This window comes from Megalops cyprinoides, chromosome 12 (assembly GCF_013368585.1).
Source record: "Megalops cyprinoides isolate fMegCyp1 chromosome 12, fMegCyp1.pri, whole genome shotgun sequence".
Classification (NCBI taxonomy): Eukaryota; Metazoa; Chordata; class Actinopteri; order Elopiformes; family Megalopidae; genus Megalops; species Megalops cyprinoides.
Window position 1 is genome coordinate 10,748,173 of NC_050594.1, and position 13,106 is coordinate 10,761,278.

The 13,106-nt window shown below is 42.8% G+C and overlaps 1 protein-coding gene across 4 annotated transcripts in view; it reads left to right on the forward strand.

Annotated features, from left to right (window-relative positions):
* Window positions 1-13,106, forward strand: part of supt3h (SPT3 homolog, SAGA and STAGA complex component) — a 104,407-nt gene that overhangs the window by 76,385 nt on the left and 14,916 nt on the right. For 2 of the 4 annotated variants that reach the window (XM_036542068.1, XM_036542067.1), the window contains exons 7-11: window positions 2,696-2,771; window positions 3,786-3,898; window positions 4,553-4,663; window positions 5,149-5,331; window positions 5,650-5,955. In XM_036542068.1, coding sequence (XP_036397961.1) covers window positions 2,696-2,771; window positions 3,786-3,898; window positions 4,553-4,663; window positions 5,149-5,331; window positions 5,650-5,919 — 753 coding nt within the window. In that variant the 3' untranslated portion in view covers window positions 5,920-5,955. Of the gene's footprint in view, window positions 1-2,695; window positions 2,772-3,785; window positions 3,899-4,552; window positions 4,664-5,148; window positions 5,332-5,649; window positions 5,956-13,106 lie in introns of those variants that run through there. The other 2 variants (XM_036542069.1, XM_036542070.1) reach the window with 1 other exon arrangement.

Sequence of the window (13,106 nt, forward strand, 5' to 3'; positions counted from 1 at the left end):
AGGACCGTACTGCACAAATGGACTCTGTCCTCAACTGTCCAACAGACATTCTTACTGTATATACAGGCCAGGTAGAATATCCTGTAAATGCTTTCAGTGGTCTTTCATTTGCACACTGCAGTCCATGTCTGTCAGCCGTACTGGAATGAAGTGCAGAGCCACCGAAGTGCTCCCTGTGGACCACATCATCCCTCTTAGGTTTAATCTGTCGTTAGCAGGTGGGTCAAAGTTATGATTTAATCACAGCCCCAAACACAGCGTTCCCCTCAACATCACAAGCCACACGTTTCTGTCAGCGGGCCAGGGTCATAATGCTTCTCCTGTCTCCCGCTAACTGGAGGGACAGAGCTACTCCTGTTCCACGGCTCCAGTCGCAAATCACTCATGACCCATTCTGGAGTAAAACCCAGACTCCAAGACTGCAGCGGACTCCCCCACCGCGCTCCAGCTAGACCTCTGATTTGCGCTTAAGGACACTAATATAGATCACAGTCTCTTGCGCTTGTATGGTAAGTAGTCAGAGTACTGTGTTTCAGCACCATTAATATGCATTTCCAATGACTGCCAGCTAACCAAATAAGATGTCTCCGTTTGGTTTGGGTGGCCTGGTGTGATCCAGCTAAGCTCAGGTTGAGCAGTTTTTCCCCACAGTCGTGGGACTGGCTCAAGCTCTATGAGGGGAACACGCTCTGTCTCCACACATACCTGCAACCATGGGCTCAGGCCAGGACACATTCCACAACTCTGAGCTATCAGAAGGCGTTTGCACAACACGCAGCTTCTGAGAAAAAAAGTCGCTGCCCTTCAGTGGACTGCACGGGGTCTGGAGAAACGCCTCACAAATTTGCTGAGTGCTGTGATTTTCCCCTAAAATAAAGTGGATCCAAACCTTTAAGTATAGGTGCTGAATAAGGGCTTAATGCTATGAGCCATAAATTCGAACAGAACCATTTGAATTTATGGCTAATAGCTGTTATACAGAATAGCACATGGTGTTTTAGTAATGTTCTGTTATATTGGTCTCAAGTCAAGAGTGTCTCCAAGGGACCTTGTTTCCCTGGATGGTAGACTAGTCAGTGAAGTAATGGCAAACAGCGCCATGTACTGACATGGACTTGCAGAGATGCTGCTTTACAAGCATAAGGAGTTTGTGAATCTGAGTTTGCTGATGTAGTTAGGCAGAGAACTGAACTCATGGCCAGAAGGAGACTGATTCAAATCATGAACAAGGCACGGCTTTTGCACATGTGACAAAGTTATGTAACCTGAGTGGCTTCGGTACTCAGCTGCATTAATGGGTATGAGTAGATTGTATGCATGGAATTAAATGTAAGCTTTGTTCATTGCCCAGGGTAAGGACGCCTGCTAAAATAACATGCATTCATAGAACACAAGACGCTGTTGAGCAAGACTGCCCCCTTGAGGATGGTGCTGGAATGGCAAGTATGTCTAATGCAAACAGTGCAAGTCAAATTAGAGAGCAGACCAGGACAAAATAAAAGGGAAAATAACAGCAGGAGAGAGAAACATAAAAGTTTTGCAGACAGGTGCATCAGACACCTTTTCAGATGGCTATCAGGGAGGAGACAGAATATAAAAATGCCAGAGACTTCAATGAATTGAGGGTATGCATTCCTCTCCTGTGATTGTAGCAGGTTATTACGTGAGAGCTATCATTTATATCAGATTGAGAAGCGTGGGCGCTTAAACATGTTGGATGACTGCTATTTGTCATGCTAAAGAGTTATCAATAAAAGCAGAGCCCCAAGGTGTTTTGAGCGCGGCGCATGCTTATTATGTAATAAAACCCGCGCGTTTACCGTAAACGCTTCCCTCGGCGTGCCGGCAGGCTGCACAAAGAGCCTCTTTGAGGAGTCAAATAAACAGCTGAGGAAGCCTCGATACGGACGCCGGCGCTCCCCGCGTTCCCGCGTGTGATTAACGGTGGGGTCGTCTGCACGCCACGTCTGGCCAGCTGTTGCCTGTAAACGCAGCCCAGGTGCGTGGCAAAGCTGCCGCCGGGGCGTCAGAGCTCGTGCCGTTCAGCCGCGTCAGAAAGAGCTGCGCGGTAACACCTGCAGGTAAATCAAGTATACTCCGGTCGCACCGTGCCCGGCGGGGTATTTTATGTATAGTGTTTGGAGAAATGTAATACCTAATGTAGCTTGGATAATGATCGTGGATTGTGTATTTGCTCAATGCTAGTGAGTCAGATGAATGAGTGTTTGTTCCCGTGTAAACAGTTAACTGCATATGTTATCTAGTCAGCTGTGAAATGGGGAAACTGGATAATTCACGCAAAAGAGCGTGCGCGCGTGTGTGTGTGTGTGTGTGCGCGCGCGTGTGTGTGTTATGACTGAAACGAAGCATTTCTGTAACACTGTCACAGTGTAGCCAGTGTAGATCTGTGGCTGAAAGATTGCTTGTACGTGCCTCTGTAGTGTTGGAGGGTGTACTGTGACTCTTATTGTGCACTAGTATTGGGGTAAGGGTAAGGGTGAGGTAGGACCATGTACAGTTTAAGAGTGCACTATGGCTCCACAGTGTAAAAGGGTGTGCTATGATTTAGTGACTCTGTACTCTGTAATGGGTGTGCTGTGACTCTGTACTGTTGGTGAGTGTGCTATGACTAGTGTTGACTGGTATTGTACAGTCATGGTGGCCCTTCTCACGCTTTACCTTCATGTTTTTGCAGAGATTGGAGAGGCAGACCAGGACGATGGACTCTGCACAGTACAGTGAATTCTGCGAGAGTCGGCAGCTCAGTTTCTGTGAGTCTCCCGCTGCCACTGGGAGTTCAGCAGCACTTAATGACTATCATCTCAGAGGAAACTCCCATTAACACCTCATTGTAGTGGTCGGTGGTATATGTGTGTGAAAGCGTTTTTTTCCGATTGTATTGCTCTTTATAGAAGCTCTTGAATTAATGTCTCATAAAAGGACTTAGTTAATATTATTACTTCATAAGTTCTGAAATGGAGTTCATACAGTGTGAATAATTTTGTCAAAGGATATGGGCTGTCTGGCTATTAATATCCTAAAAGATGTGTCAAAGCACAGATTGCATATGGGAAATATTCCTTGAGTTCCTTTCATAATGGCATTGTTGTACTGTGTTGAAAGACAAATTGCATGCCTGAGTTGCTGATGTTGCAGATAACATTGCCTAAAGGAAGAGGCATGAACTTCTCTGTTCCTCCTATGTGTCTGCCATTCGTTTCTCCCAGACAGATCAGGAGCACTTTGATTTTTAGGACAGCTTTGTTTTGTAAGCCTCAGTTCTTTGTGTGAGTGTTGGCAATAGTCACAGCATTTAATTGCTTTGGGTGCTGGGATTACTGGTCCGAATGACACATTTCCTACATTTCCCATGAGGATTAGCGGTTTGGATAATTTAGTGTGGAGACACGACTGTGTTTACAGCAATATTCAAAAGTTAGACAGGACGCCTTTTGTGCAATCACTGCTGCAGTATTCCCATATCAAAATCCAATACAGATTGCAGTTTGGTACTGAGGTGGAATGACTGTTCTTAGAGGCAAGAGAGGTGCTAAAAAGACAAGCTTGGGATGTTTTTTGTTAAAGTTTTAAATTGTAGCTTTCAACATTTTATTCCAGGCTACAGAACAGATTTTTAGCTCATGAACATATTAAGATCTAATGTTTATGTGTCATATAAATTTAAAAAAATCAAAAGCGAGAATGCTTCCAGTCTTTTCACTGCTGCGCAGTAACACTGTGTTACGCTCTTGGACATTTTTGCAGAACTGCGCTCTTTGTTTCAGCTAAAAAGGCATCCAAGTTTCGGGAATGGCTGGACTGCAGTAGCATGGAGGTGAAACCCAACGCTGTTGCCATGGAGATCCTGTCTTACCTGGCATATGAGACAGTAGCTCAGGTACTCCACTTCTGGATGGTTCTGCTGAAGCGTAACAATCACAGAAACTTGGTCATGTGCTGCACCAATGCCTGCAGTCAGTTCCCTCGGACATCAGTGAATTAAAAACAATTGTGCTGTTTTCAGAAATGCAGCATATATTTCCAGCTTCTCTTGTTGTATGTCAGTGTTTCAGTAAACAGTAAGTACACACTGACAGTTCCAGGTTCAGTTCCCACATGGGGTAGTGCTGTTGTACCTATGGGGAAAGTACTTAATCTGAATTGATTTGTGAATCTGCAAGTCCCTCTGGATAAGAGTGTCTACTCTTATCTTAAGGAAATATGTCATGCAATATAACTTGGTATGGTATTAATTATTGAGTTGTTTCAAATGTAATCTCTGAAAGGTGACATTCAGAATGCAGCAGTTATCTGCATATCTTCCTGTTACATTGGTGCACAGAACATGCTGCTTTCAAGTGATGCATGAATGAGGCTTTGTGAACCCCTCGATGAGTGTCATTACAATATGACATCAGTTGTATGAGCCAATCAAAAATCTTAAGGAGTAGCAAAACGCTGTGATTGGTTCTGGCTAGAGAGTCATATGATAGTTCTACCCATTATTATGGTTCAGTTAGCCTCATTCTCCACTGTGTGTCTCTTGGTTCAGCTGGTGGACCTGGCTTTGCTGGTTAAACAGGACATGGCCCCAAAGACTGGAGACCCCTTCAGCCGAGCCATATCTGCCACCTTCCTCCAGTACCACAACTCCACCAGCGAGGTCAGCAGGGCACTCCTGCTTTTCATTTGTTATTAATATTATTTACATGCAGGAGATCCACTGCACGGCTCTCAAATTTCAGCTAAGGTGCTGTAGGTAAACAGTAACATGAAGGAGAGAGACTTAGAATCAGTGCAAGTTCATCTCCATCAGTGTTTGCTCTGATGCTAGGGCCAAAAGTTTAGTAATAAATCTGAAACTTGCACCGATTATAAATCTATGGACATTCGTCTCCTTCTAATAGTTGTTTAATGGCATTTGTCTTTTATCATTTTTTCATAATTTGGATTTCATTAAAGCCTTCAGATGAAAGATGAAAGAGCACACCATGTGCTTAGAGGTTTGGTAAGAGGGTTGCTGGTTTTGTCATGGAGATGAATTTACTAGCAGAGCTTTAAACAGCACAGGATCAGGGGCCTGGCACAGAAATACTGAATTTTGGTTGGCTGTTTGTACTGTTCCCTAACTGCTGTTCCTATGTGTAGGTTCACCTCCCAGGAACAACTGCCTCTGTGAAGAGAGACCCAGACTCACCCGAAAACACCCCTCCCTCCACGCCCGGCGCCCCACTGTCTGCTGGCCACCAGGGAAAGCTTCACTCTGTAGCCCAGGGCAATGGGGGCCTGGGCCAGGATAGCAGCAAATTTAAACAGAGGAAGAGGAAGAAGGTCTGTGTTTGTGATTGCGTCTGTCTGTGGAAGTGTAATGGACTAAGAACTCTGTCATTGATACTGTGCTTGAGAGGTAGCATATTTGGGAAAATGTGTTTCAGAGACAGCGTGGTTGGGAGACAGCATGAGTGAAAAATAGAGTGTTTTAGACAGTGTCTGATGGTGTCATTCAGAAGCAACGTTTCTTGAAAGATAACATGTTTGATGGACAGCGTGACTGAGATACAGTGTGACCGATGAACGCATTGGCTGAGAAACAGGATGTTTCACAGTCGGCGGGATTGAGAAGCGTTCCTTCTTGTTGTACCTTTACAGAGCGCAGCAGCCAGTGGCTCAGAGGTGCAAAGCAGCGCCATCCAGCCTGCCCACATCAGAGAGGCCATCCGACGCTACAGCCACAAGGCGAGCCCCCTGTCCCCCTTCACTGTACGTAATATAATGACTCCAAAGACAACCCCCTATTCCTCTTCACCACACATAATAACTCTAAAGACAGTCCGCATCTCTAAATACAGACCGCTGTCCCTCTTCACTGCACATAATGACTCTAAATACAGCCCCCTGTCCCCCGTCACTGTAACGTAACAACTGTAAATATAGTCCCCTGTTCCCCATAACTGTACCCCCTGTCCGTGTTCACTGCACAGAATGACAAGGACAGCAGTGTGGTGCAGTGGTAAGGGGCAGGGCCTGTAACCGAAAGGTTGCTTTTTTGATTCCCCACTGGATCACCACTGTTGTACCCTTGGGCAAGGTACTTAACCCACAATTGCTTCAGTAAATATCCAGCTGTATAAATGGATAACATGTAAAATTGTAGCCTATTTAAGTCACTTTGAACAAGAGCATCTGCTAAATGACAATAATGTAATGTAAAATCCAAATACAACCCCCTCTCCATATTCACTGCACAGAAGGACATTTCTCTGAAGACAACCCTATTCCCCTCCATACTGTGCACGAAGCAGTCCTAAAAACAGGCCCTGTTTATTGTATCTGTACAACCCCATTGTAAAGTGGTCCCCGGCTGTGTTGGCACTGTTGAGATCAGTTTGTGGTTAGTGTCACTTTCTTTAGAAATGTGCCATAACTCTTGGAGAATTTAAGTGGATTATTTTTTTTTTCGTTCTGGAAAAACAAAAGAGGTTTTTCACATTTTATTTTTGTTTTGTTTTTGTTTCGTTACTTTTGCCATCGAAAAATTATAGATTCGTTTCAGAGAAAATATTATGATTGCCAGGAGAATATTCTGAGTTCTTCTTTTTATTGCAATTTTCCATTAGTCACAGTGTTGTGGGTGTACATGCGGGGAGTTTCACAGTCACATTTAAGTTCCAGTTCTAACGGTCTAAATGTCATGAAGAGGCAATTAACAATTATCCAAAGTTTGATGAATTCATTCTGAATCCAAAAGCTACATGAGAAACGAAATATTGTACATTCCAACTGGATATAAATGATGTTTTTATATATCCCTTTAAATTTATTTTTTTTAAAAAATGCGTAACTTCTTTTTATATATGTAATTACACTGTCATTTCCCAGAAAGTCAAAGATCATGAAACTGTGTGGGGACCAGAGTGTTAGTGCTCTGTCTGAACGAGGTCGACGAGCTGCTTCAGCAGCGCATTTAGCCATGATTATTTTCTTCGCTAGCTTTGTTAGCTTCACAGCTATTTCCTATGTATGACTCCATGATCCATAGAGTTTGCCATTGGCCTCATATGGGTTTACCATAGCCATCCGGTATACTATAGGTTTACTATGGGCTTCAAATGGGTTTAGTGTGGGATTGCTGTGGGCTGTAAGCATAAGGATTTCCTGTTGGTTTACTAAGGCTTTGCTATTGCTATGTGATTGGGCTTCATATGGGTTTCCACTGGGTTTACTGTGGGATTGCTATAGGCCTCGTATGGATTTGGATGGGTTACCATTGGTTTGCAATTGGTGTGCTTTTGCGCTTTGTATGAGTTTCCATTGGGTTTACCGGGGGCTTTCTGTGGGTGTCCTATAGGCTTGAGATTTTTTACTATGAGCTTGAGAAGTTTACTATGAGCTTGATGTAGGTTTACTATGTGTTTACTATGAGTGTAATGTAGATTTAGTAGTGGTTTATTATGGGCTTTATGTGGGTTTTCTAAGGATGTCCTGTGGGTTTCATATATGTTTTGTAATGGCTTTGTATGGCTTTTATTTCACACAATTAAGGACAGGAGGCAGTGTGGGTAATATGTACATTGTGTACGTACAGTGTACATCAGCCTGAGTAGGGTCTCCCCTGGATCTCCACTGACAGCATGAAGGAGCAGAGTGCTCTGATAACCACAATGTGGGATTACTGACCATTGTCTTTATGATCAGCATCTTATCACCACGGTCAGAAGAACATGGGGTTACTGACCATTGGCTAGTATACAGATCAGTGAGGATCTGATGTTGTTTCCTATCATGTTTCTGTCTTTGTGTTTGACCTCTAGAGCGAATGTTCTTGGCTTCACTGCCTTTGCTTTGAGGCTCCCTGTAATGGTATTTTGATATTCAATTATATGTGGGGAAAATCTGATTATTAAACATTTAAGCGTAGAGTAGATTCCTTGCTGGACTGTTATTGAACAAGATACTTTGAACTTCAGTAAATATCTGTCTGTAGAAATTCATACTTTACATTTACATGTAAGGTTATCCGCTAAGCAAATGAACATGATAATAATACTGTACTTGAAGTGTAGTGACACATGTGTAACACATCAGCAGCATTGTGAAACATAAATATGAGGCAGGTTATGACTGGTGACATGTTGTTACATACTGGAGTGTCGCAAAGCCAATTTGATGTGTGTAAACTGCACAGCTGAGCTCTTTCTGAAGTTTGCAGTGAGCATGGTGCTGTGCTTCACTCCCTCGCTCAGGGTATTTAGTGCCAGCGACACCCTGTGGCTCCTCCTACTCTGCAGCTTTACACACACACAGACCAATCAGGCGTTTGAACTGGCTTTATGAGTGCTACAGGATTTATTGAGTACTGCCAAAGCATTTTAGAGCATGAACACATGAGATCCGCCTTGCCCTCCCCACATGACAGTATGGGTAAGAAAGAATAAAAGCAAACAAATCAGTGTATGATAAGAAAAAAATAAATACAAAAGGAAATAAAGAAGAAAAAGTAGATCTTAAAATATTACAGCCCCCTCCCAAAATATAGAAATCACATCTATAAAGCTCTGCCACCCCCCCCCCCCCCCCCCCCGAATTCAAATTCAGATAAGCTTTATTGGCATGACCACACAGATGTACAGTATTGCCAAAGCAATTTTCACAGAACGGTGACAAAACCGTACTGAACTGCTTTTAATCACTTACAGGTGATTGAATACTAAAACAAGTAAAATACTGAACAAAATAATAAAGAATAGGAAAAAAAAACAAATTGTGCATATTTAACGTTTTTGGGCAGATGCTTACTCCCCACAGTCCCTCCGGTTGTAGCACTTGGATACATGCAGTACGTAATGCCAAAGCTGGAGTGTTTCCCTCTCCCGGAATAGTTAGCAGTTTCTTTTAATCATTTAATTTTTTAAAATTTGGGGAGGGAGATTTCAAAATATTCCAAGTATTTATGTCTAATTGCTTAGGATTTATTACTGTGTGGGAGAAAGTGTATTTCTGTTTCCATCTCTCCTCTCTCCATCATCTCTCCTCTGTGGCAACCTGTTCCTCCAAAGTCAGCCAGTCTGAGACACAGTCTGAACACATCTGCACTGTTCCTGGCATGGAGTCTGTTTATAGGGTCAGAGAGTACAGCATTTTGCTTTCTGCTTCTGTCATGTGGTTTTGTTTCTGTTTTACTATAGTTTGGCCTTTTTGTAGTTCAGTTTTACTTCTGTTTTGATATAGTTTGATGCTATTGTAATATAATTTTCAGTGTTTTTCTCTTGTTTGGTACTTTTTAATGTAGTTTTTTGTTTCTGTTTTGCTATAGTTTGCTGCCTTTGTAATGTACTTTTGTTTGTGTTTTGAGATAGTTCGGTTGACTGTAATTGTTGTTCATGGATACTGCTGTGTCACGGTACATTGTGACTCAGCCTGGATATCTTGTTTCTAAAGCCATGCTGTGCCTCCAGCTGATACTAAATGAGGACGGATGAACATTAAGTCTTAATGCTGCCACAGCAGGAACACGCTGTGATTGGCTCTGAGGCATCTGTGGGAGGGATCAGGTTTCAGTATGAAAGCAGTATTGTTAAAGATGGGAGTGGATCTTCATTTAAAGTTAAGTCTTGATTTATGAAAGAAATTTCAACATTAACTTTTGCACGTGAATGTTGGCAGTTCTGTACTGTAGGGGAATCGAACTGGCAACTTTTTGGTCATGAGTCCTGCTCCTTAACCGCTATGCTACACTGCTGCTCCGACATTCTACCTTTGGACTGTGTCAAGATATACTCTATGCTACACTCTAAATGCATTGAGGGTCAGCGATCCCACTACAAATCCTGATAAGCTATTCCATGCATTTTTTGAGTCAAAGGATTATTCCTTGTGTCAGTGAGGAATAGACCTTTAACTGTTTTCATCCTATAGCCTCTGCTGCTGACCAAACTCATCTGCTAACAGAACTCAACTCAGCTTCTGCAGTCTACTTTTTTAATCCCTTTTAAATTAGTTTCAATACTCACTGTGATGTGATATATGTGATTCCCTTATCAAATCCATAATTCCCTCAAAAATCTCTCTCTGAGCCATCGGTCCTTCTTTTAGTCCAGGAATGATGGCCAATGTAAAAACAGGGTATGTTGTAATTCAACATCATAACATAGAGCTTACATAAGCATGGTATAATGGTTGCATTAACTATTCATAATAAATTGTGCATGAAACTTGACACACATTAGTATTATGCCCTCTGCAAAAAGTACTTTGACAAAGAATAGTAAGTACACCAGTACTGTCTGTATTAGTTTTTTGAAGTGCTTTTTTCATATTCAAGGACCCAGTTTTTTTTTTTTTTTTAAATGGTAATATTTGCTCATCTTATTAGCCCGGCCTGCTGTTCGCCTCTCATTTGTCTCTCGTGGGACTGTAAGCAGTTGGCAGGATGCTGGCCCGCGCGTGTGCGACTCCCGTAAGTAGCTCTAGATTTAATGCAAGCAGTTCCGCACAGTGAGGTTAAGTTCCCCTCTTCTCGGTGGGAAGTGAACCGAACGCTCCATTAAACAGGGCTGTGCCGGGCCGGGCCAGGCCTGGAAGCCCGGGTCTGTTCCCTTTAATCCTTTGCGCAGAAGTCTCAGAGGTCCCCCTGTCCTGTAAATCAGCCGTCTCTCTGCTCTTCCTCGCCTGCAGCTCAGCAATGAGATGGGAATTTACGGTGTGTGCATTCTGTTTTTGTCTGATATCACAGCTGCAGGAGCAAGCCAGGCATCCTACAGCTCAAGCAAGAATGTGCAAGAATGAAAATGTTATTTATCTGATTTTTATGGTGGTGTGCTTGATCTGAGTAATATAAATGGTGATTTGGGCATATCTAAAGAAGAGAGGAAATTAATAATATAAACCTATAAACCTAATAGTAATAATTCACCTAAGAAACATACTCTTAGTAGGTGGCATTTTACTCATTATAAAAATAAGAGGAAGCTTATTACATGTATAGTAGTATTTGTGTCTGTTTACAAGTGATAGGTAATTCCTGGAAAGAGGCATAGCTATATGCTGTTGTTTTGGATTTGATCACTGAACAGTTCCAGCAGGGTCCATACTTGTGTAACCTTGTATTGGCTGACCCTGGGTCAATTTCTGCAGGCTCCAAACCTGTGTGACTTTGGATTGGCTGGCCCTGGATCAGTTCCAGTAGGCTCTGGATCTGTGTAACCTTGGATTAGCTGAGCCTGGAGGAGTTCCAGTGAAGTCTAGACTTTGTGTCTCTGAGCTCACGCAATGACAGCAAATTGTAGAGCATCAGTTTGTAATGAAGCTGTGCTATTCTTTTGGAGAATGGAGACCTGTAAATTCAACACAGCCGGTCCTCTGCTGCTTCACATCCACACTCTGTTAAGTCCCTTCTTAATGCTTGTACTATATGTGGTAATTTCTCATTAGTATTCAGTTACAGGTGAGTCTGTGGGCATTAGGATCAGGTTCAGGTTTGGGATTAGGACTAGGATTAGGTTCATCATTAGAGTCAAGATTAGATTCAGTTACAATTGGGATTAGGATTAGGGTTAGGTTTTGTATTTAATTTATTTATACTAGGGATGGTGAGGGTTTGGTTTAGGGTTAGAATTAGAATAGGGAGAGGGGAGGTTGTGTTTAGGATTCGTAGTAAGGGGGGAAGTAAAATGATGGTGTGGGTTTGGTTTAGGACAAGGGGAGGGGTTTATGAATTGGGTAAGGGCAGGGTGATGTTGTTGTGGTTGGGTTTCAGGTTAGGGTTTGAAAAAGTAGAGGGCTATGGTTAGGGCTAGAAGATAAATTTTGAATTAGGGTTGGGGTAAGGATGGGTTTGAGGTTGGGATTAGGATTGGGTTCTTAGTTTGTGGGTATTCTAGTGCTATGCTCCTATATCACTGAACTGTATCTTAAAGTTCCGGTACCTTCAGGCCAATGAAGGTGCTTCAGTTGTAAAGATAGTGATTAAACTGTGGAGCCTAAATCCATATGATCATCGGAATAAACAAGGAAATAAATTATCATAATAATAGTATGTCTTTAAACAAAAAAAAAAACCTGGTACTTGGACAGGAAATTGATGTGTTTCTGAACAGGAAGTTGATGTGATTCTGAACAGGAAGGTAGTAGTTCTAGACAGTTCTTTATGACTTCCTCATGAACACGCTATCATTCCACTATTCAATGTCACTCACTTGTCAAAGCACAAAACTGCCCTCTGCCAGGTTCCAGTAAGTCGTTAATGTTATGGATTCAAGAAGATGGCCTTTAATGGGTTTGGTGTGAGAGGGAATTCGAATAATTTCGCCTGCTGAGTGACGGGTTCTTTTCCCCTCGAAACTGTCGCTCTGAGTGTAACCACTTCCAGAAGGAGCATTTTTAACACACAGCAAATCCATCTCTCGACACAGCTGCCACAGCCTGTCATCATGCTGTCACTGTGCCACCAAACATCTTCCGTAATTTGCGTGCCACAAACAGACCCGCTCTCCAGCGTTTCTGGCTCTGTTTCCTCTTAACTCTCAGTGCTTCACCTGAGACACATCTATTTAAGAGCAGAAATGTGAAAATTCAGACTTTCATTTAGACTTCCTGGGGTGTTTGCTGTCTGCACACATCTGTAATGGAGATGTAGCTGTATTGGATTAAAGTTAGTCTGAACTGAGACTGTGGCCGTGGTAGCTTCAAGGGAGAGAAATTCGTCTAATGGCCTGCATTAACAGGCAGTGAGCAGGCTTACTGCAGACACAATGGAAGCATTCATCTGTACGGAAGCTGACATTGCAAAATGATTTATGAGTCTTTATATTTTATATCATTTTATTTGTTTGAATTATGGTATTCATTATGTCAATATACTAATCCCACCGGCAACCCCACTCACCAAAAATGGGGGCTTGAAACTGCCTACGCGTCCAAACAAGAGCGCTAATATAACAGTACAGCACAGAAAGGTCAGTGCAGGCTGGTGAAAATGGCCATGCTGTCCTTAAAAGTCCCCCCCCCCCCCCCCCCAGCAAGCTATCCTCCACCATACACTCGGCCAACACCCCCATTCCTCTCCGATGCATTGGAAATACCCCACCTCCGTCCTCACACACTTAGCG